The sequence below is a fragment of the Aricia agestis genome, chromosome 6 (genome assembly GCF_905147365.1).
Source record: "Aricia agestis chromosome 6, ilAriAges1.1, whole genome shotgun sequence".
NCBI lineage: Eukaryota > Metazoa > Arthropoda > Insecta > Lepidoptera > Lycaenidae > Aricia > Aricia agestis.
Window position 1 is genome coordinate 17158849 of NC_056411.1, and position 24751 is coordinate 17183599.

At 35.0% G+C, this 24751-nt stretch overlaps 2 protein-coding genes across 4 annotated transcripts in view; one reads left to right on the forward strand and one right to left on the reverse strand.

Annotated features, from left to right (window-relative positions):
* Positions 1-24751, reverse strand: part of LOC121727793 (alpha-tocopherol transfer protein-like) — a 31607-nt gene that overhangs the window by 3146 nt on the left and 3710 nt on the right. The window contains exons 1-7 of one of the 3 annotated variants that reach the window (XR_006035723.1): positions 22823-22979; positions 22104-22263; positions 21578-21636; positions 20527-20723; positions 19226-19336; positions 15114-15216; positions 12726-13303 (exon numbers count right to left, since the gene is read on the reverse strand). Coding sequence is in view for 2 of the 3 variants with exons in the window: in XM_042115786.1 (XP_041971720.1) it covers positions 13152-13303; positions 15114-15216; positions 19226-19336; positions 20527-20723; positions 21578-21636; positions 22104-22263; positions 22823-22979 (939 nt within the window). In the remaining variant the exon portion in view is untranslated. Of the gene's footprint in view, positions 1-12596; positions 13304-15113; positions 15217-19225; positions 19337-20526; positions 20724-21577; positions 21637-22103; positions 22264-22822; positions 22980-24751 lie in introns of those variants that run through there. The other 2 variants (XM_042115787.1, XM_042115786.1) reach the window with 2 other exon arrangements.
* LOC121728230 lies at positions 5305-6813 on the forward strand. Its single transcript, XM_042116371.1, has one exon. The coding sequence runs from the start codon at positions 5305-5307 to the stop codon at positions 6583-6585; it is 1281 nt and encodes a 426-aa protein (XP_041972305.1). The 3' UTR covers positions 6586-6813.

Here is a 24751-nt window from a genome sequence, read left to right on the forward strand (position 1 = left end):
GCCGGAACCAAACTTAGAAGATTGTCGGGTATAATACCGGAAGATGATGAGGATTATAGCGGATCCGCAAATAATCAAGCTCAAGAAATCCTGAACATCATCAGAAGAGAGGTTAGCCAGGTGATCAAGGACGAGCTACAACGTACTTTCGATTTTTATTCCGAAAAAATAGACGAATACGAAGCTAAAATAATTACCTACGAAAAAAATATGAAAAAACTTGAAAACCAGTGTACAGAACTACGCAACAATTACAAAAACCTATTTCTTAAACACGAAGTAACCGAAAGCAAAATGAATCAAATATTACAATCTCAGCTAATAAACAAACTGGAGTTGTGTGGTATTGAGTCCGGAAATAACAACGTAGAAGTCATCGTGCACAAATATGCCCAAATCATTAAGCAAAATCCAGATGACATAATAAAATCCTATAAAAAGGAGCCACGCCAAGCCGGAATCAAAAAGAACGTTCCGCCTTCCATCATTATTCAACTGAAGGAAGGAGCACGAAATTCTTGGTTGGAAACCTCCAGAAAAACCGAAGTTACTGCTGCAGCCATCGGTCTAGAAGGAAGTAGAAAAATCTATCTACGTGAATCGCTGACCCCTGCCACTGCATTTTTACTCTGGAAGACAAAAGAGGAACTGAAAAATGAATATAAGTATATCTGGTGCAAAAATGGATCGGTTCTAGTAAGAAAAGACGATAAAGGTAAAATAACTTTAATTAAAACTGAAAAGGACATTGAAAAAATTAAAAAATGAGCTAAAACAATGTAATACATATAAAAAAAATGTACTTATAAAAATATCAACCTAAGATAATATCATGCCTATAGTATACTAATAATTGTAATCTGCAAAAAAGGTTTATATTAATAATAGGTATAAAAATTGTAAATGAATACCTTAAAATCAATAAAAATGGATGACATAAATAGTAAAATTATTGAACTTAACCTTGGGAATTTAAACGAATTTTTGTATAATATTCCCTTGTATGAAAATTTCTTATTGTTCTTTCATGTTAACATTAGATCGTTAAATAAAAATTTTGCCCAATTAGAGCTAATTGTAAACAGTTCAAAATCCATTATCAATTTTATTATCATAACAGAAGCTAATATACAGGAAGCTATGTCAAATCAATTTAATTTACCTAGTTATAATTTACATTGCGAATTACGCAGTAATAGAAAAGGTGGTGGTGTGTTAATGTACATACATAAGTCTTTAAATTTTAATAGATATAACAACTATACTTTTAGATATATGGAATGCTTAAGTGGTGAGATAGTCATAAATAATTATACTCGTATCGGTTTATGTGCCATTTACAGACCACCTCAGACATGCAAAAAAAAGTTTATTTGTGAATTAGATAACATGATTAAGAAATTTGACCATAAACATAGTTGTATTATTATAGGTGATATTAACATCGACTTAAGTCAATATAGCCCCATCGTCAATACATATTTAAATTGTTTAAGTAACGTAGGCTTCGAGTGTGCCATATCTCAGCACACACGCATAGAAAAGTATGGAAATTCAATTAGCAAGTCGAGTATCGACCATCTGTTTATTAGAAACGTTAACAACGCACTTGCATACAGCGCGGTGGTGCACACCGTGCCGGCCGATCACTGCGTTATCGCGGGTGCCTTGCCGGTCCCGGTCACACCATCCGCCAGTGCGCCGGCGCGTGTTGTTTATACATCGATAGATAACATAAAACTTAAAAATGAAATTTCTTCCATTGACTTTAGTAAATATCTGTCTCTTACGGACCCTAATACGATTATGTCGTTATTACTTAGCGACTTTAATTCATTATATGACGCCTGTAAAATTACAAAAAGTGTCAACACAAACTCAAAACGTAGTTCTTGTGCATGGGCTAATCAGCGCTTAAAGTATATGTGTGCTGAGAGGGATCGACTATATAAGGAGTGGCAAAAAGATGAAAATAATTGCACTAAGCGCCTTTACTTTAATTGCTATAGGAATAAAACAAATAAATATGCGCAGTTTATTAAAAATAGATTTATTATGGCTAATGTTTGTAAGAATTTTAATAATCCGAAAAAAATATGGGAAATAATAAATAAAATTTCGGGAAAAATTGTTCAAAGTATTGATGACATCCTACTCAAATATTTTAAACTCGAACCCCTAATTATAGCTAACAACTTTGCAAAGAAATTTGAGGACTCAATCAAAAAAATTAAAAATATTTGTAACATTAAATTATTAGATTCAAGAACATACGAAAATAAACCTACAATGTCAATTAGATTAAAGCGGGCTACTCATGAGACAATAGCTAAAATTATTAAAAGTATAAATATAAACAAAAGTCCCGGGCGCGACGGCATTCGGGCCCGTGACATAAAATCGTCCTCCGAATTATTGGTTCCTGTCCTGACGCACCTGATTAACTGTTGTATTGATACGGGTATATACCCGGATATTCTTAAAATAGGTACCGTTAGACCTGTATATAAAGGGGGTATCCATAACGACTATAATAACTATCGCCCCATTACTATATTATCGTGTATAGACAAGGTAATAGAAAGATTTTACGATGATCAAATATCATTCTTCTTTCAAAATAATAATATTATTAACCATAAACAGTATGGCTTTCAAAGAAAACGGAGTACGACAGAGTTGCTACGAGATTTCACTGATAGGGTTAACGGCTATCTTGATCAAAAATTTCAGGTAATTGCGCTGTTTATTGATTTTTCAAAAGCGTTCGACGTTTTAGATTTTAAAATACTATTCCAAAAATTATCGAACGCAGGGATTCAAGGCCCCCTTTTGAAAATACTCAAAAATTATCATACAGACCGATTTACGGCTGTTAAAGTTCTCGATAAGTATAGTGATTTGCAAAGCACCGAGGCGGGCACGGCACAGGGGTCCACGATCGGCCCTGACGAGTACCTGGCCTACGTTAACGAAATGTGCAATTTAATATTAGAAGGAGATATCTATCAATTTGCCGATGATACGTGTCTCTTAGTGGCTCATAAATCGATACAGGAAGCTCAAAATACCATGCAAAAAAATTACAATCTTATTTGTAAATATGCGCATGATGTGGGGCTTATAATAAACTCACAAAAGACTAAATTCATACATATTCATTCTGCTCATAATTTGCCTCTCATCTCCCCCACGATTATAGCACATACTCATGATTGTTTCCATTCAAATGTAGTTTATAACGCATGTAATTGTCCAGCATTGGAAAAAGTAAATCAACATACATACCTCGGTCTCATAATTGACAACCGACTGAGTTGGAAGCCACACATAGACCATGTATGCTCGAAATTAAGATCTGTACTCAGTAAAATCTATATTCTTAAATACAAGTTACCCTATAGAACCTTAAGATTATTTTATTTATCGTTGGCCCAGTCGGTTGTTAACTATGGTCTGAGTAGTTATGGAAGATCGTTTGAAAGTCACTTACTTAATATACATTCATTAACGTTACGCATATTAAAAGTGATTGTACCTAAAACGGTTAAAAATAAATTTAAAACAAATGAGGAAGGCTTATTTGAGTATTGTAATGTCATGCACATTTTTGATCTTGTTAAATTTGCAGTTTTAAATGAAGTTAATGACCCTACACTTTTAATAGAAAAAATAAGACCCAGCATTTTAAGACAAACCTGTAAAACAAAATTTGTTAAGCCAAACTGTAATAATTATTATGGAAGCAGAATACTTAAGACATTAATACCTTCATTTGTAGAAGAGCTGCCAGAAGACCTACAAAAGTTGTATCGGGACAAGTGTAAATATAGACGGCAACTTAAAAAACATCTATTGAGTAAACTCAACTAATGCGACCACATCTTGTCCAGATAAACTCTTTGTAGTTTTTGAGGCAAGATTTCTTGTATTCTGTAGTATCATTGTATACAATATTGAACAAAATAAATAAAAAAAAAAAAAAAATCTGAAATTACCCGTAAGTTAATTAGTTAATAATATGTATAAAATGTATTCTAATTTTAGTTTGCAATTAGATTAATAATTTAATTAGACTAACGAGTATTTCAATAATTAGGGGAAATACGTACAAAATGACATATATGGACAAAATGACACATCGGGCTTTATTCAAAATTGGCGCGCTGTAGCGCGGTGTTTGACATTACTGCACGTGACGGCCGCCATGTTTGGAAACCTGCGAGACTTCAAGCGCTATTGGTCCAGTCGCGCCATTGCAGTGGAGCAACAAGTGTTTGACGGTCGTAAAAGTTTTTTGTTTACATGGATTTCTGCTTGTTCCTGGTAAGTTTTGTGCATAGTTTCATGAAGGATATTACTCAGTTCGTAGCATTAGTATATTGGCTTGTAATATCAGTAGGTTTTAATACGAGAATCTGTGTTTTCGAGAAATCGTGAATTTGTTTTTGTTTTCAAGGTCTGTAGGACAAAATGACATACCCACAAATCGGACAAAATGACATAGTATGTCATTTTGTCCGTTCTCGATATTCTAACAGATAATGTTTTTTAATAAATTATTAATATTACTCAGGTACAATGCCACGTGACTATAAGAGAACAACCAACCGTCAGGCTTGGAGTCAAGAATCTATGAAAAAAGCAATTGAAGCAGTTCAAGCAAATAGGATGGTATGGCTGGCAGCATCAAAAACTTTTGGTGTTCCACAAGCTACGCTTAGAAGACATGCATTAAATGCGAACAAAACTATACTGCCTAATACTAAAGGCTTAGGAAGTTTTAAGTGTATCTTTACTCCTGAAATTGAAAGGGAATTGGTTGACCACATAAAGTTCCTGGAAACTAGACTTTTTGGATTAACGCGAAAAGCAGTTCAAGAACTTGCTTTTAATTTGGCGGAGATGAATGGGATAAAGCATAATTTCAACAAAGAAAAAAAACGTGCTGGGCAAGAATGGCTTGATGGCTTTCTTAAAAGGAACCAGGACATTTCTCTGCGTACCCCTGAAGCTACTTCAGCAGCTAGAGCTCAAGCATTTAATAAACCACAGGTGGCAAAGTTTTTTCAAGAGTATCAAAAACTTGTAAATGATTACAATTTTCCACCACATCGCATCTACAATGTAGACGAATCAGGCCTGACTACAGTACAAAAACCACAAAAAATTATTGCCACTAAAGGTAGAAAGCAAGTCGGCAGCCTTACGAGTGCCGAGAGAGGTTCGAATGTAACAGTGGTCTGTTGTACAAATGCAATTGGCTCGTTCATACCGCCTTGTATGATTTTCCCTCGTAAAAACATGAAGAACGAACTAGTGGACGAAGCTCCTACTGGCACACTAGGACTAGCACAAGAGAGTGGATGGATGAATGCTGAGCTATTTGTGAAATGGTTGAAGCATTTTCAAAAACATACAAAATCCAGTATTGACGATCCAGTCCTACTTGTGTGTGATGGTCATGCTAGTCACAAAAGTTTCGAAGCAGTGACCTATGCTAAAGAGAATGGTATTGCAATGCTCTGTCTGCCACCGCATTGCACACACCGGATGCAGCCATTAGACGTGAGTATTTATGGACCTCTCAAAACCTATTTTCATCAAGAAATATCTAAATGGTTAAAGAATCATCCAGGGCGAGTAGTCACTCACTTACAAATTGGACAGCTGTTTACTGAAGCTTACGGTAAAAGTGCAACGATACAGAACGCTACAAATGGATTTAAAAAAACAGGACTATGGCCCATAAATCCAGAAATTTTTCCAGATTATATGTTTGCACCAGCAGAAACAACTAATATTCCGTTGAATAATCAAACTGACATTGCTCAAACTCTTGCAAATGCTCCTCCTTCGGCGCTCCAAATGCATGAAGAAGATGCAACTGATGATGGGCAAATACCTGATTCTTCGATAGAACAACATGTCATAAATGCAGAGGCGACCCCCAGTCCTTCAATCTTGGAGATGGATGGAGAAGCAACTGATAATGACAATAGACCTGGTTCTTCTATGGAGCCAAATACGGTAAATGCAGAGGCAGCACCCGACGAGAGACCTGATTCTTCTATGGAGCAAAAAGCTAAAGGTTCATTGCTATTTCCCGTGGAGACCATTTCACCAGCGCCACAAGGGCCGTACATTCAGGGCCAAGGTATACGAAAACAGAAACCCCGAAAACACCACTGGCATTTAACATCCACTCCTAACATAATAGAACTCAAAGATGCAAACACACCAAAAGCTCCACCTAAAGAAAAGAAAAGGAAAGTAAAAAAGACTCTTTTTGAAATACCATCTACCTCAGGCAAGCAAGAAATGAAAGCGAAAAAGTCTAGCAGAAAAAAGAAAAAAGTAGAGAAAAAAATTGACAGTGATGATGAAAGCTCTCATGAAAATGCTTTGTTATCAGATGTAGATGATGATGATGACTGTCCGTGTATTTATTGCAATGATCTTTATTCACGATCTAAGCCCGGCGAGTGTTGGCTGAGGTGTCTTGAGTGTTCTCGTTGGGCTCATGCATCATGCGCTGATGTTCCGAAGAAAACAAAGAACTTTGTTTGTGAACTGTGCTTATAATTTTATGTATGTCATAATGTCCGTATTGTGTATGTCATTTTGTCCTGACAGTATGGACAAAATGGTTTTTGCTAGATGTTTTGATTGATCTCAATATTATTTTTTCTATCGTTCCTATTTGATAATAAGATGCATAAACATTATGTTAATGAACCAATGATGATTGTTTTGTATGGAGGATGATTGTAGCTTTTTAAAATAAAGAGTTATGATTAAAAATGAAAACACTATGTCGTTTTGTACGTACTTCCCCTATGCCCAATGTCCAATGCTGGTAAAGGTAAAAAATAAAATTAAATAAGATATGTATATGAATGTCAACATCCATTCACCAAAACTTAGCGACAAACCCATTGGAAATCTTAGGACTTTCAAAAATAAACGATCGGGGCACTCCATAAAACTGTTGTAATATTTTGAGAGATAACTCTATCAATGCGGATTTTCTCTGGAAGAAGACATTGCCTGCATCGTTACAGATGGTGCTATGCAATCTTTAAGCCAGAGAACATCAGCTCAGAGCCAACTGTGTTTAGCACACGCACATAAAGAACAAAACACTGATGATATTATAGGGATGAAAACCACATATCGAACTTGAACAAAGTGATGATTCAGAAAGTAAGAGCGGTGATGATGGGTTTGCCATTCACAGAAAACACGTCTTGTAGACTTCCACTTTTGCCGTTTCGCAAGGCATATCTATATTTTATTTTATTTTCTTATTTAACAATTTATTGTGCACAAGAAACAATTACAATAAGACAATATTATACACAGTAAAACGACACAAAGGATCTGCTTATTTCTAATAGAAATCTCTTCCAGCAGCCCTACGGAGAGAGATAGGATTAAGACAGCAGATAGAACGTGCACTATTATTATGAATATATAATATATTATATCAACACAATACTCGTACTAGTTAAACAGATAAAAATAGATATTTTGATATTATACTAATTAAACGCTAAAATATAACTACATAATATAATTATATACTTACTTAAAATAAATATTACATATTATATCTATATAATAAAATATAATATTGTTGTATGAAGTAAATAAATCTAACAAATTTTTAAATTACGGTATTATATTATAATACACAAAAAAAAATATATGCTTAAAATATAAATAAATATAATACTAGTATTTAAATGGATTGAGATTCGAGGTAATGCTCTTTCAAGCGTCTTTTAAAAACAGCGATAGTGGGACTGTCACGAATGGTGTGAGGGAGCGAGTTCCACAATCTGACAGCATGAACAGAAAATGAGTAGGAGTAAAAGTTGGAACGATGTGAGGGGAAGGAAAGATTATACTCGCAACGCTGTAGTGGCAAATTTAAAATTGCGGGATCGGCGGATCCGCGTTTTGTAATTTGTAGGTGCGGGATCCAGCAGATTGCAGGATCCTGTTTTGCGGGATTGCAATCCCTATGAAGTGGTGTTCCGTTATTGAATGTTGTAGAATCCACCGCTAGGCGCTAGCTGAAAGAAGGTGTCTACTGAAAGGAGGCCCTAAAGGATGAGGACAAATTATGGCTCAATCAAAATATTATTTAAATTTACAATAAATATTATGAAAAAAGAAAATGTTGATATCAGCAAAAGTTGTAGGGCCTTCATTTGACTACATACTTTTTTTTCTCTCTTGACCTCTATGTTGCAGAACACTTTCAAATCCTGGTATTGTTGGTGTGAAATTGTTAAGCTAGAGCGAATTTAAAAACGTACTATTCTCTATCTAGATATAACTAGACGGCGCCCGCAACTTCGTTGCGCCAAAACTCGTTTATAGCACGGGAATCGTACATTACATAAAAAGTATCTTGTGTCCTTTCCCGGGACTCAAAGTATTTACATACCAAATTTCAGCAAAATCGGTTCAGTGGATGGCGTGAAGAGGTAACAGACAGACAGATAGATAGACAAACTTTTGGATTTATAATATCAATATGGATAATTATGGATTTAATATTTTTATAAAGAAAAAATAATTTCTGCAAAATAAATGATGAAAACTAGTAGGAAAAGATTATACTTAAGTTTGTCACGTGACTATCATAGATAGGAGCGCGATGTAACTTTAGATTAAGGTCTTTTTTTTTAATTCTTGCTCCCCCGTTCTTTATACAGGACCATTACTACTCTTTTTATTTATTACATTTCATTAGTTTGTTTATATTATTTACTAATCTTTACATCACTGTTGTTAAATCAATTAAATCAATTTTTACACTTTTCATAATATTTTAAATTTTAATACAATTACTATTTTTATCGTTCTCTAATTTTAATACGCTTATTATCCAGTTTTATTTACTTTTTTTTTAGATTAAGGTCAGGCTTTCGGTCGGATCAGAAGATTTGAATGTGGAGGCCTACTCTCAAGTTTTGGAGTACGCATCAAACAGGGCGATTTACGATTCCCGTTCGACACGGATTCGGAAACTCTACTATGCGGTCATTGGTCAATGCCCAGCGCGGCGAGCCTTTATTAGATATCGCGCGGTGAAGTTTTCGAAACCGAGTCGAATTACGCATTGTGAATCAGGGCCCAGGTCAAGACTCAAGAGAGGTCTTTGAACCTCCAAAATACCTAGATTAACTAAATGTGTGTCTCGCAATTTGTAATTTATGGTAATCATGCCATGATTGAAGAAACGGCATTATATTTTGTACCATAGCTTAGCGATAAAAAAATCGAACTTTCACTGCGAAAACAAATGACCATCGAAAGTATTTTAGTGCGACACTGTAAGAACGGTAGTTTTTTTAGAATTCTAGAAAGTAAAACAAATTTTTATCATCTCATCATGTCCTCTTTTGTCGTTCTACGTATTTATGAAAAAAAAATCTGATGTTTAACCCAATGCTAATTTTAACTCAGTTTTTCGCTTACAGTTTTATCCTAAGCCTTAGCTAACACCGGAGATATTTGACGATAACCTGACTTTAATTTAAAACTAGCGACCTCGGCTTCGCACGGTTATAAAATATATAGCCACTGAAAAAATGATTAAAATCGATTCAGCAGTTTTGATTTATATTATAGAAATTATAGATATAGACACGTGTTTGCCTTATTACAAAATAAAAAAAAAATATTTTGAATAATGTGATTAATAAACGTGTTTAATATAAAGTACTATATTTTCATTCACGTAAATAAAAACGTGGGTAGAAAAAATAATAATTCAATACATTTATATGATTAATTGTTTGTTGCTTGCCTTCAGCCTTTATATTATATCTAAGTAAGTAATACAATTTTGGGGTAATAATCTGGGGCCACGGTAGGTCGGGCACGCCGAGACGAGCCAAGCGAAGCGCAAGGGCACTACCTACATTTTCTCGAAGTGTTTCGCCATTTTTTGAACCTTCATTAAATTGGTTCCCGTTGTAGCAGATAGTTCATATTTTCAAGATAATATGATGTCATCAATAGACTTATTAATCGTACAAAGACTCAATTGAACAGCTTTAATACTTTAGATTTTATAGGTATCTAAAATACGCCGATTTCGTCACTGACACACTGATGATCATCAAAATGTTTGGCTACTTCCGGAAGTGCTAGAAAGCCGAAATTTAGTATGTAATCTAAGTTTAGTATACAACCAACTAAACATTCATAAACTTGTAATTTTCGCCCCCAATCCTCTAAAATGGGGGGTAGAAGTTGACCCTCATAGAGTTGGTTTCCAATGTAGCAGATAGATCATATTCTCAGGATATCATGTCAATAATATACTTATTAAACATACAAAGTTTCAATTGAATAGGTCTAATATTTAAGATTTATACGCGGCCTAACTCTATCTACCCAAACTCCAACAAATTCTACATAATAGGCTTGATGACTATTTTTTTTTCTTATTGGTAATTGAATGACCCTTAAAAAATAGAAACATCGCTGAAAGAATGACTCCGATAGCTTAAAAATTCACCAAGATATGACATTTCAAACATCTCATAAAATAGACCTGCCCGAAACGCTCCATACAAAGTGCTACGAAAGACTGACGTCACTCTTTCGTAGTTTGTATGCATCGGGAGAGAATTTTGTTCGATAGATATAATAAATAAAGTCTTGTTTTGATATATTTACATTTATAATAGTACTTACTTATAAATTAAGTAAGTAGCTTAAAAAACTAAAAAAACACGCTTTTAGCACGCACTTAATTCCGACGTGGCGCACATCTTGGATGTCCGCCACGTCGAATTTAAGTCACTCATTTCCTCACAGAATACCCTTCATTTGATAACCATATCATGGGGGTGCATTTCAAATAGCCTGTCACCCATGACGACGTTTGACGTTTGACGTGTGACGTTTCGTAACTATACAATAGTAGGGAAGTTACCTAACAAAAATTAATCGATAATTTAAAAATATCGAATCACTTCGTAAAGGAATTGCAATCGAAATTATCGATTTCGTACTGACATTTCAGTGGTGCCGGCGATTTAAGATGGCCGCCCATTTATATCGATTTGATTTCGATTCAACAGAGTCAATCTCAATTGACATAAGTTCCGTTTCATCATCTCACATTTTTCAAATGTTTTCGTAACAATAATTTTTTACAGTTAATATTTATTATTTTATATTAATAAGTCAGCATTTAGCAACTTTTCGTTTTTGTAGATGGAATATAATTTATTACATTTTGATTTTTTTTTGTTTTCTTGTAAAAAAACTCGTAGCAAGGAACATAAAAACTGTCACCCATATCATCTTAAAACGCACAAACTATAGTCATGTATTGATGACTCTGGTATTATCCTGGTGACCAGGAATAATTATTATGCTATTTATGAACCTACAGAATCCTACTTTATCTACCACTTTTGAACAGGGCTGCAAAGTAGCAGTGGACATTTGAATTTTTAATGCTTGCACATAATTTTATGGATATAATTTACTTTGACACCGAATTACATAACGCTGAACAATAACACTTAGCACATACATTTTATAGTGTGAAGTAATTAAAAACTTGTGTCTACAGAGATGTTTTTGTGTCTTCGTTGTAAATAATTATAATGCACCTTCTGACATTGTAATATGTCATGAGTCAGTGCTGTAAGTACATTCCTGCAACAATGTTTTAGTGCTAAAATCAGATATAACGCTTGTCATCATGTAAAATGTCATTTAAAGATGTATATAAGGTCAAATTTCGTACTACATCCAATTAAATTATGAAAGTACTAAATATGTAAAAAATTGGACACCCAGACACTTATTATCAATTGTAATGATTTTTATAATAGATTTTTAAAGAACTGTTCGATATTCAATTATTATTGAAAAAAAATTCGTTGTGATTTGACTGCCGCAAATGGCGGCCAAGAAAGCTCGGCAAAGCTTTAAATGCAGGTGGCGAAAAAAGGAACTAACGCTGGCACATACAAAAACGACATATTTGACAGTTCTTCTTTAACAGCAGCGCCCCCGCCCAAGTTCATATAAAGTCTTGTCGTACCCTTCAAAGGATAATTTTCATAAATTTCAATTTGAAATATTTCCTCAGAATTACCGGTGAACCCACTTTTTTTTGGGCTTAAAAAATCGCAAATCGTAGAAAGAAATTAATAAGCAGTTTTTTAGCTGTTCATCTTTAATACAAATTTCCCAATTCTGAGAAATTTTCAAAAATTGTAACACTTCCGGCAAACATTACGTATGATAAATGGAAATTTTAAAATGAATTATTTCACGTAACTTGTCGGTAAGGTATTGATTTTTTGGTATCAATCGATGCAGGATGTTTTATTTATGTTTCGAATTTAGGTCAGAATCTTTGAATTTATAAATGTTATATACATCCTTAAAGATACATTAAAGGACAGAGGGTGGAAAAATGGCATAAATTGTATCAGCTTACATTACATAATACATGCTTTTAATTCCTTTTTTTATATTATATTATTTCCTTTTTAAATGGGATAGTAATTAAAACAAGTTATAAAAAGAACAATTTAATAGGCTTAGCATTATTTAGCGACTGCTTTGGCTTAAAAGTACCAAATACTGAAACGGTGAGGCGACAGATGAGGCGCGGACCAATTTACAAATGGGATGACAGTTCCAATACAGTGACGCAACACGCAAACTGTCACAATGACAGCTAGTAACGAACAAAAGACATATCACAAGTCATGACGTCATTGACAAAGACTTGGGAACGAATGACCGAAAAACGTTCAAGCTGTCATGGCGGACTAATTTGACAAATGGTAACTTGGGAACGAACAGTAACTTCCGAAATTTAACCCAGCATACTGGCCAGTCCTTATCTAGACGTCGACATCATACTTTTGATTGGTTATGAAATATATGCCAGTGTATTTGACGTATATGACTTTGTTGAAATGTTATAATTTGTAACGAAGTGTGACGTCACACTTGTTACACCAATACAATACGTCGTCGCATGGAAGATCTTACTGGCCGAGTATACTGGTTATGTTTCGGAACGCATAAATGTTCGTTCTCTTTTCAAGTATAGAATCATGGATTTGCGTCTTGCGTCACATATAACGGGCTTAATCTATGACGAGCTGACGGAACGAGCCATCGATGCCGAAGAGCTCGTCGTAGTTGGTGGGCTTGCCCGGTCGGAGTTCCTCCACCGCCTTGATTTTCTCCTGCTCGGCGAACCACGAGTTGTACTCTTCTAGTTTCTTGCACCACGCGTCTGAAAGAGAATAGATAGAGATGAATGTAGTAGGTCAGATAATTTTTTGGAGAACAGTTGCTCTAACATTTTTAGCAGGTAAGAAAATGGCGTAGAGGTTGGTACAACTAATATATGGACGCTGTTAAGCATTCGTGTACTAACCCACACAAAAATTACGTATTGAGTTATGAATGCAGTTATGTTCTGTAGATGATTTAGAACAAGACTGCATTCAAAATTTAACGACAAAATAAATTGTGGGTTAGGACACTAATGCTTAACAGCGACCATATTATATTCTGTGGTAGAGGCCAGTGGAGGGCCGCGCCTATTTATACCCTGTAGGGTAAAGTTAGTGTAGCTGTTGAACAAAAACAAACGAGCATGAGTTTTCGATAGATGCGTAAGTAATCATAATGTTACCGAAAATTATACTTATGATGGCAAAGACAAACTGTAATCTTTTTTCAAATCAATCATATCTATTTTAAAATACATATTAGGTATACATTTTTTATATTCTTGTTTATAACTAAGCCTATTTTTAAACACGTAATATTATTTGGCTAATTTAGAAACAATGACGTCATTTCGCACAATGGGAACATAATCTTATCTCTTCCTGCATGATGTTTGGTTTTCTATCCGTGAAGTCAATTACGCATTTATGGTAATTCTAGCCAAATATTTGATATTGGTCAAATAAATACGCCTATGGTCAACATTTTAGGCAACTGACATATCCGTGGTACAAAAGGTATGGAATACTATACTATTGGTAAATAGGGTCTTATATTACTGCAAAATTTTCACGCTAGACGGCAGCATCAGCAAAAAAAGTTTTGTGCGACGTTTGACAACGTTTCTGTCAGTATTCTGATATGGCACGTGAGCAATATGTCTGGTTTTCGTCAGATTATTTACTGTATATTGTGCTAGATGTGCTAGTAGCTCCCTCTGACCTTCTAATTATTGAAAATGTTGTCTGGGATTACCCTTATGCAGGATTTGTTCAAAGTTCAAACTAATCTTTTATTAAAAATTTAAATACTAAGATCGTTATATAAATTATATTTAACGGTCAGTTCACATCGCAAGGTGACTGTGGTGCATTTTTAAATTGGTCATTCAAAACTGAAACAGGCAGCTCAAAATTGCGGCCGGCAAGTTTATTTTATTCAGCAGTAGCAATATACTGCAGTTTTTAAAAAACATCCGCAGCCGAGCCTGCCCTCTTTTTTGAAAGTCGGAAAAATGCTTGGAATCGCATCGCCTTGACACTTTGCAATGAACTGACCCTAAACCGAGCCCTTTGTATCTACTTGTTTGTTACGTTTGTGTGCAGTTGTCTCAAATAAATAACAATAATAATATATTTTACCGGAGGGCCTTATTAAGAAAACAATAACCAAAAAAGATAAGGATCTAGAAAAAACAAATTCCTTGATTGCAATTATAACATAATCTGAATAATTTCAGTCATTTTGTAGAACTTCAAAGTTCTCACGCGCACACAATTAACATCTTTATAAAATAATTACAAAAACGTTTTCCGACAACTGACTGACTGGACAGATCTGTTTTGATTTTACACTTGAATAAAATATGAATTATTATAGTTCGTATATGATCATTTATAGCCTTTTAAATTTTAAATTATTACTGCTAGCTTACCTATAGTTTAAACATAATATTTTTAGGGGGCCTCCCATACAAAAACACAATTTTTTCCCTGTTTTTGCTCTGTAACGGTACAGAACCCTTCGTGCGCGAGTCCAACTCGCACTTGGCCGATTTTGATCTTTAAGGACGGAGTTATTATACTCACTGCTCAACTCCTCCATGGAGCCGGCCTTGCCGCCGTACTCCGTGGGCAGCATGTCCTGGGGCACGTACTTGTAAAGGTCATTGGGGTCAGCGTGGATGAAGATCTGGAACGAAAATATGCATTAAGAATGTGCATACAGAGACAAAATTGTAAGAGTAAATTGTAAGAGTATACTAATACTGTAAATGCGAAAGTGTGTATGTCTTATACCTCTTTACGCTTAAACTGCTGAACCAATTTCGATGCAATTTGGTGTAGAGATACTTTGAGTTCCGGGACAACATAGAATAGTTCTTATCACGGAAAATTGAGTTGGCGATAAGTGAAAAAAAAACTAGTTCAGAAGGTTTTTGTTTCGATTCTTCAAAACTAAACATCCATCTTCAACAATACCGTTAACAAAGTTTTCATAGTTTCCAAGACTTACAATAATCTAAGTTTCCAAAAATAATGCGTACGTAATTGCACCATTATAAGGGTCAATTTAGACCGCAACGCGACGCGTAGATGCATTTAGTAAGGGCCAGGCCACAACACTGCGTTGCGACGTCGTATCGCAAAAACAACCTTTTACTCGTAAAAGCATTGTATTTTTTGACAATGCGACGCCGCAACGCAGTGATGTGGCCTGGCCCTAATTTGTATGGATTTGACAGATTTGTAAGACGTCTTACGTGATTGAAATCTGTCAAGTCAGTAAAAATCTAGAAATGCATCTACGCGTCACGTTGCGGTCTAAATTCACCCTAAAACATAATAAATATATCAATTACATTACATACTAATATAGCCTATTTAACCTACTACACGGATGTTCATCTTATTTACGTCAAAAGTACATATAATATTACCTAATTATATAGTGATGATTAAATAAATACTTTTTTTGTTCTTCATGCCATCAGATAATATACCATGGAAAAACAATTGAAGAATATTTTGTTTTTGACGCAGTATAGCTTGTTATTAACAGTGGTTACATATTATTAATTACAGATCGCCCAATTGCAATGGTCGAAATAATAAATATATAATATCTTAAATTTAATTAACTTCTTCTTCTGGCCCCCCGTTTAAAGTATTGACTATTTCAGATATAATAAAAAAAACGACAATCCATTTTTAATTTGACAAAAGACTTCAACCATAAACAAAGGAGTATAATTCGTGTGTATAGGCTTGTTAGTCAAAACATGATAATGCGCGCGTTGTAGTGTGTGTAATGTTTATTTATTAATGATATTATATATACTTGATATTATATAATTATTATTATCATATTATATAATTATTATTACTACAGATGTTATTATATTGTATGATGAGGAACAATGATGAACTTTGAATTGTTAAAAGAAATAATCATTGCATTTTAAAGTCCAAATAGCTAATCAAGGTACAAAACATCTGACAAAATTTTAAAAGGAATGAATTGAATCTTTGCTAGTGTCTGGAGACATTTCTAGAAACAATATAATTATGTAACGCTTGCGGAGCCCCTACAAAGCCTTTGCGGCGCCCCGTAGCATACTTTGGAAATGGCTGACTTAGAGGTTACAATAATTATAATAGGCTCTAGTTTGGTACTACTAATATATATTATGTGCTCTAGTTAACAAAGCTTATTCACTTTTTCTTAGAAACTTACACATTATTCATTGTTATTGATGTTAAACTTGAGTAAACAATGAATAGGCGATTTAGTTTATTGTATAAAATAGAATTCTCATGATCGAGTTTTGCGATCAAGTTTTGAGTCGGCTAGATAGAGATGTAGGTGGAAATTTTTCTACAGAGAGTTTGTAGGTCATATTTAAAAATATTTAAGGGATTTTATTTTAATGTTAAAATATTAAAATATAAGCAAGTATTTACTTAATAATATTATAAATGCAAAAGTATGTCTGTTTGTCTTTCTGTCTGTCTGTTACTTCTCCACACCCAAACCACGTATGGAAATACTTCGAGTCCTTGGAAAGGACATAATTATAATACTTTTTATCCCAGAAAAATGTACGGTTCACGAATTTTGTCGCAGCGGTGTCACGGGCGTACCTATTAGTTTTAAATAAACCTTTAGACAAACCGTACGAGCTGTTACAATAATAAATAAGACTTGAATATGGATTTAAACATTTTATAATACTTTATCGACCGCCACTTTTCGTTAAAAATGGTACATTTTTGGCTGACCGAGCCTTATGAAATGTTGCCTGAAAAAGACTTCAACGCGTTCGTGGCCACTGTATAATGTATATACCATAATAATTATTATCGCGCTAAGATGCATGGAGTGTCAGAATTATTAATTTACTTGTTGCATCACAATTCCTAGAAAATGTACGTCTTACGTTATGACGAAAATCGATGACATTAACCGCGAACGTGATACGTAATCTCATTGTTTTGTTTGAACTTTTAACTTGAACTTGTGTACAGAGCAGGTACACCTGATACACTTAGAATACTAAAGCCATTTGCACCAATTCGGGTTGAGTTAACCGAGGATTAAGTACTCTTTTCTCCAGGGTGTAATAAAGGGCCCCTATATTATAGAGTTCTGAAAGTAGCTGCTGCTAAAGAGTAACATTTGGGCGCTTGCCCGCTTTCCAGCGCTGCTGCTTTTACAGTGAACTCTATATAATTAATACATGCACACCCTAAAGTATTATCACTTAGTTTTTTTACACCCTGTATATTAGTCCGTTTCATCCTAAACGAGAACAAAAAACTTGACAAAACCTTCTAAGTGAATACCACTTTTTGCCTATTTTGTCACTTGTTAGTGACTCTTGAATTATTGTTTATGTATGATTCTATATCACAAACAATATAAACAGATGAACATATTTTAACCTCTTTTTTGGAAGTCGGTTAAATAGCCTATGTTGCAGCTTTTAAAAGGCCTCCCCTACTATAGCGCTAAAGCGACATGAGTCTTCCACTCATGTCGCTTTAGCGCTATAGTACGCCATTATGTATCTAGATTCTAGCCCTTAGCGCCATTTTTCCAAACATTTAATAATAATATAATTTTGATTACATGATGCCGTCATTTTGTTTCATCGTCATATCCGTTTGAATTATATTCAAATATAAATCAAACGGATTCATACAAAGAACTATAATTAGTTTTTTGTTTTAATGAAAGAAAATTTTATACGTGGGAGACCCATGCCTCGGCATGAATGGGCCGGCTCGACCGGAAAAATACCACGTTCTCACAGAAAACCGGCGTGAAACAGTGCTTGCGCTGTGTTTCGCCGAGTGAGTGAGTTTACCGGAGGCCCAATTCCCTTCCCTATCCTCCCCTTTTCCCTTCCCTTCCCATCCCTACCCTCCCCTATTATCCTATTATCCTATTCCCTCTTAAAAGGCTGGCAACGCACCTGCAGCTCTTCTGATACTGCGAGTGTCCATGGGCGACGGAAGTTGCTTTCCATCAGGTGACCCGTTTGCTCGTTTGCCCCCTTATTTCATAAAAAAAAAATGGGTAGTAAGAAACGATTAGCAAAAACCCAGGCTGGTGAAACTTGACCTCACTATTTTTCCCAGCCATTACGTAAATGCTCGCTAGTATACATTTTAAAAGCAATAAATATTATGTAGAGTTCACGTGTTTTGGAAAACTACAGCAGGATTCGAATTCATTTTAAAGTTATGAAGACATATATACAATGTTTATCGTATATGATTTTTTGTATAAATGTAGATGACATCTTATTTTACTAAATGTAGCAGCTGTTGAATAAATGATATTCTATTTAGTATCTTGTATTTAAAATGTTTTCTTACTTGATTATTACACGAAGAAATGTTTGTGTTATCTTTACTAATTTTATGTACCTGATGGGAAAGTGTCTGTTTGTTTTACTGTCTTCTTCAATTCAATTAAAAATCTCACTTGTGTGACAGGAACAAAACACTGTATAACTATTCAAAGCTTATACAACGTTTATTAATAAGGGGGTTAAAGTTTAAACCATGGAACTGATTATAACGAAATCTTATACTTTCATTAATTCTCATGCAAAGAAGTTGCAATCTGAAATATACCAATATCTGAAACATAAAATATACTAATATATTGCTCAAACTATTGAACTGCTTACCCTCTCCCTGATCTTCTCCTTGAGGAAGGGTTTGACGAACTGCACGATCTTGTCAATGAGTGGCGACACGTTGATGATGTGGATCTGCTTCAACTTCACTGGGTACGCCTCCTGCGATGGATAATAAAATATTTAGGATACAATAAAATGATAAAGCTGTAGTTTATGGTCTGAACCAAGGTAATAAATAATGATATTTTAAAAAGATAAAACTGACTTTAAAATTGTACGTAATTAAGTGTCCGGATGCCATCGCAATTCTCATACAAACGTTATACCAAGATCATTTCCCATCTTAAGAATTTAAAATTCCTTATTTCAAAAACTACTGAACCGCGGGTGTTAATGAAACTTGCAGTATTCCCTAAGTTGAACCATACCTATCCTAGCACAACAAAAAGAGAATCACTTAAATCGGACTTGTAGATCTGGATATAAGCGAGAAAAACATGACATTAACATATTTTGTTCAGACGCCGATATAGGTACACTAACTGTAACATAACATACGTACGGGTCGAATTGATATTAATTTCCTTTTTTAAGTCGGTTGATAAAACGAGAAATCTTTAGTATAAGGTTAAACAAAACTACGAACTAACGCAACAATGCATAGTTGCAAACAAAAAAGAGATAAAGATAAGTATACATAGTATACATTAATGATAAGTATACATCCTTTGTCAAGTAAAAAACTTAAACAGGCTTGGATTTTATTATTATAATTATGAAACAATTACACTCAATTTCAGGCTATGGATTTCCGCAAATTACAGCCTGATTATAATTATTGTTAGGGACCTAAGTTTTTTCTGCACAAAAACTAAAGAATAAGTTTTCTGCGACTCAACTGAAATCAATAGGTAGGTTATAGTTGAGTCAAAATCACTCGTCTGCTTTACATTCATGTTTTTCGTGCTTATGTACCTATTGTATTTGGCACGCTCCACATTTCTGAGTGAGAAAGGTTTTTAGGCTCTAGAGATACACTCTAGAGCCTAAAAACCTTATTAGAATTAAATAAGCACCTCAATGCAAGCAAGTTTTGTGTATGTGTGCAGGAATCCATTATGATTTCTCTCAAGTTTAGACTATGTAAAAGAAGCTTGAAAGAAATTATAAAGAACTTATGTAACAAAGTTCGAATGAATTAAAAGCATCCGGTCAGGTTGGTCTGCGAACAGTCCAATCGGATTCAATCGACATTTACTCTTTAAATTCGTCTTAGACGTAACCATCATAATATAGGGTACATGGTGTACCGTACCTTAAATTCGAGTTTTTAAGGTTATCTCTCTTACCTGAACACAAACTAAGAACTTCTTGACGATGGTGGGTGTGAACTTGGCGAAGTGCGAGGGCGTGGCGACGGAGGCGTCGAGGATGTAGACGTCTCCAGCCACCCCCTCCTTCTCCTCAGCCAGTCTCACGTCTCCCATCATCAGCGCCAGCTTGAACGCGTTGGCCACGTTCGGTGTCTGAATGTCTTTGTCGATTCCTGGAAATTTTCATGTGCTTTAGAAAGCTGACCTTGAATTAGGCACTGTAAAACTCTGGAGCGAACTGTCACCAGCAGTATTACACCTTCAAGTAGAGAGCGTATTTCCTCTTTAAAGGCCGGCAACGCACCTGCAGCTCTTCTATAATGTTGCGAGTGTCCGTGGGCGACGGTAGTTGCTTTCCATCAGGTTGCAGAATTTCTAACGTGGTGTTGATTTATTTGCAAATAAAAATTCCAATACATACAGACAAAAGTTATGCATAGGTATTTTTCTACCAATGTCATGTAATAACAGCGTTACGCACAAGAAACTGCAATGGTCAATTTAAAATTTTTGGGTTACATTTAGAGCAAAGCGAATTGAAGCATGACTCGGTCGTTTTTTAGGGTGTAATCAAGCGTTTGCTAACATACAACTTTATATTGTAAAATAAATAATTAAAAAATATATACAGCTGAACGTATAACCTCCTCTTTATTGGAAGTCGGTTATTAATGTTTGATTACGGTAGAGGGTTTGAATACTCCTGATATAAACTCAGAGCAACGTCAATGTTAATGGTATTAGTTAATGGAATCAGGTGTTACTTTGCGGAAATCCATAGCTTAGAATTTAGTTTGTTATTATTTTTAGCAATATTCCGCGAAATAAACTTCCACCTTTAAGTAAATGAGTGAGTGTACGCATGGGCATGCGTACAGCACCTCCCTCTTCCCACACTGCCTCTGCGTACACTCGCATGCGATTAATAACAAAACTAAATTTTAAGTTAATGGTATTTGTTGCTCTTAATTTACTGACAGGCAATCTCGTCTCGCAATTTTTCATGATATCGCGATTAACGACATACCTCTCATTACAACCACTCGGCGACCTTCGGGGGTGAGACCAGGTAGAGCTGGCATTTGGCTGAAAAGGAAATCAAATCATTAATACCAATAAAAATATGTATCGATATTAATAAAAGAGGAAAGACGGACGAAGAACGATAGGAAAAATAATGCAGAATGTGATGCCGATGGGAGTCGGTAATCCTAATCTTGTATTCTAATTAATATTATTTACTTGTGTGTATTTTAAGTTGTATTATACCCCTGTCCCCTATCCTGTACGTTCTCTATAACATGTTTTGTCTGAACTTATGTTGTCATTAATGTTAACTTTTTCCCTTATTAAACTAATATGTATTCTGTGCCTGCAGTAAATTAGTTACCATTATTGTTGCCATTATTGGCCCCATGAACCCCACGGTTTTGAACCCATACAAATTATAATTTTACAATTTTTTGTGGGCTAATTTGTCTGTGATATTCCTAATTTAGGCCGGCGAAGCCGCGCGATACGTCTAGTTTTATATATACAAAAAGAAGACTCACATCTGGCTGATGATCTCCTTCATCTCGGGCGAGTTGATGTCTCTGTTCTCGAAGAACTCGGGCACGGCGGTGCGCATCGTGTAGTACATGTCCAGCTTGCGCTTGCACTTCTCCAGCGAGAACTTGCAGCCGCGGAGGAAGGTCATGATGCGCTGGTCATCTGGTACACAAGAATAATTTGAAAATATAGCTTAGTAAAAAGTGGGAGTCGCAGCCAGATTTTGAACCAGTTTTTTGACAGTTTATCTTTTCACTAGATTATATTGGCAAATGCACCCTAGCCAATAAATAACGCCATTAAAAAGATATACTCCTGTCGAAAAGCCTTAAAAACTCTGAGCAAAACTACTGTTCTGTTCAAACTAATTAAGAAATTAAAGCTCAGCATAATCTGCATAAACACACCAGATCTTTCATTTCTTTCTAAACTTTTAATTAACTTTGCAGGTCCTAAATCATTCTTATAGCCTGTTAATAAGACAACAAATTTGGCTTTTATGAGTTTTTATATAAGCCAAATTATGACCTTATCCGTTCTTTCTATCTGCAAAAATCTGTATGTATATAAACATTTGTAGCAAGTCATCAGCTACTTATTTTATTTTGAGTCAAGCCATTTTGGTTTATTTCAGGTGGAAATGGTTAAGTCAACCGAAGATTGTAAAAAAGTTGGCTGAAGATTTTCTGCACCCTCAACTAAATTGTTCAAGAATCTTTACCGCATTCATCAGGCAGATGTGGTTCCTGCTTCAGCCACTCCTTGATGTGCTGGAGGTCCCTCTCATTGTTTTCTGGTTTCTCGTTCAGCTCATCTCTGATGCGCTGCCACATCTCCCCGGTAGGCTGTTCCAGCGTCATCTTTGGTTCTGGAGACATCGAAAATTATTTTAGTATTGCAAGTAATATTATGTCCAATGCTACGGTGGCTTAGTTATTTTGTAATTGTTTTCAAACATAAGTTTGTATTTTATTTCTGTAGTTTTTAAGAGTCCGGGTGCCATCGAAATTCCCATACAAACGTAATACCAAGATCATTTCCCATACGAGAATATTTACCATAATATTTGAGTTATTATTCAGCTTAAGATAGTAATTACGTATTACGTTTGTATGAGAATTTCGATGGCACCGGACTCTTAAGGCTCTATAAAAAACTTTACTTATTTACTAGCTTGTTTATTGTTATATTGTCATCATTTGTTATCATTAATACCTATTACTAGTACTTCGTATTTGTTAAACTGCAGTTTTAATTTAACTTTTTCCTTTCCAGAACTTGTAATTTTATATCATCTGCTTTAACCTCTTTAGAACTTACTTGCATTATGCGGTAATCGGTATATTCTCAACTGTTATACTTTCTACTTCTTTTTAATTAAACATCCTACCATCTAGATGTCCTTGTGCATGCACCGAGGCATTATGCAACAGTTTGAGTCATGTTTGCTTGTGAAATTTCACGGTGCGTGCCTATATGGATGACTGTTAACTTTGTTTTTGTATACAAGAAATATACTTTCATCTTTAGATACAAATACTTAGTAATTTTTAGGAGATTAGTGTTATATGAAATAATTCAAAAATAGTACAAAAGTTTTTTGACATCTTTTATCAAATCCTATTTATTATTTTTAATAAAAGAAGCAGTATTATTAGGATGTTATAAGTGGTTCTTTAAATAATATTATTAAAATCAGAATAATCGGCGCAACGTATTTTTTTTCCTATGCGTTGCTATATTTTTAATGTGAGCAAAAGACATGCATTGAAGAATTTAAAGACGCTAATTATGAATTCAAAGGACATTCCATTAGCAACGATTAGCAACTTGATAAGGTGTGAAATCGATTAAATAATGCTGACAAGAGTTTCACTATGAATTTTAAAAAGGCTAACATTCACAGTTATAAGTGCTTTTTCCGCATTTAAATTTTATCGCGGTTTTGACGTGCTTAAATAACATTAACTGACTGTGAGAGGGACGTTTCATATTAAATTAAATAGGCGTTAATTGACACGGTCTGTAAGTGGTTTTAAGTTTTTGAAATATGGTAAAAGTTACGTTGTTTACATTGTTCTAACAATTGACTTGTAATTACATTAGTAAAACATGTTATCCAACTTCCTTATAATTTTTATTAGTGAAGTGCGTTTTCGATCATCCAACCGGCCAAAAAAGAGGCACGCAAGTAACGCTTTCTGTTACCAAAACCAGCTTCGGTCACGCCACCAAATTTCATACATTCATATAAACGGTCATACATAAAAACACGACTCATAGAGTGTAACGTTCGTGCAGAATTGGCTTTCACCGTTACGGCAAGAGCGGTTACGGGGTTAGGACGCTCCAGTAAAGATGCACCGATGTGTGCTAGATGCGCAGTGTATGCTGTATATACTGTAACATCTCTTGACTCAGAGGTCGTGGGTTCGATTCCCGCGTTGGAAACATGTTATTTCCAAGTGTGGTTAGGACAATGCGGGCTGATCACCTGATTGTCTGGCAAGCAAGATTATCCATGCGTCGGATGGGCATGTAAAAAGTTGGTCCTGCGCCTGATTTCTCGCCAGTCGTGTCGGTCTTCCGTCCTACTGGGCTATGAGAGTAAACGTGCTCTTGTGTACTACGCACACACTTGGGCACTATA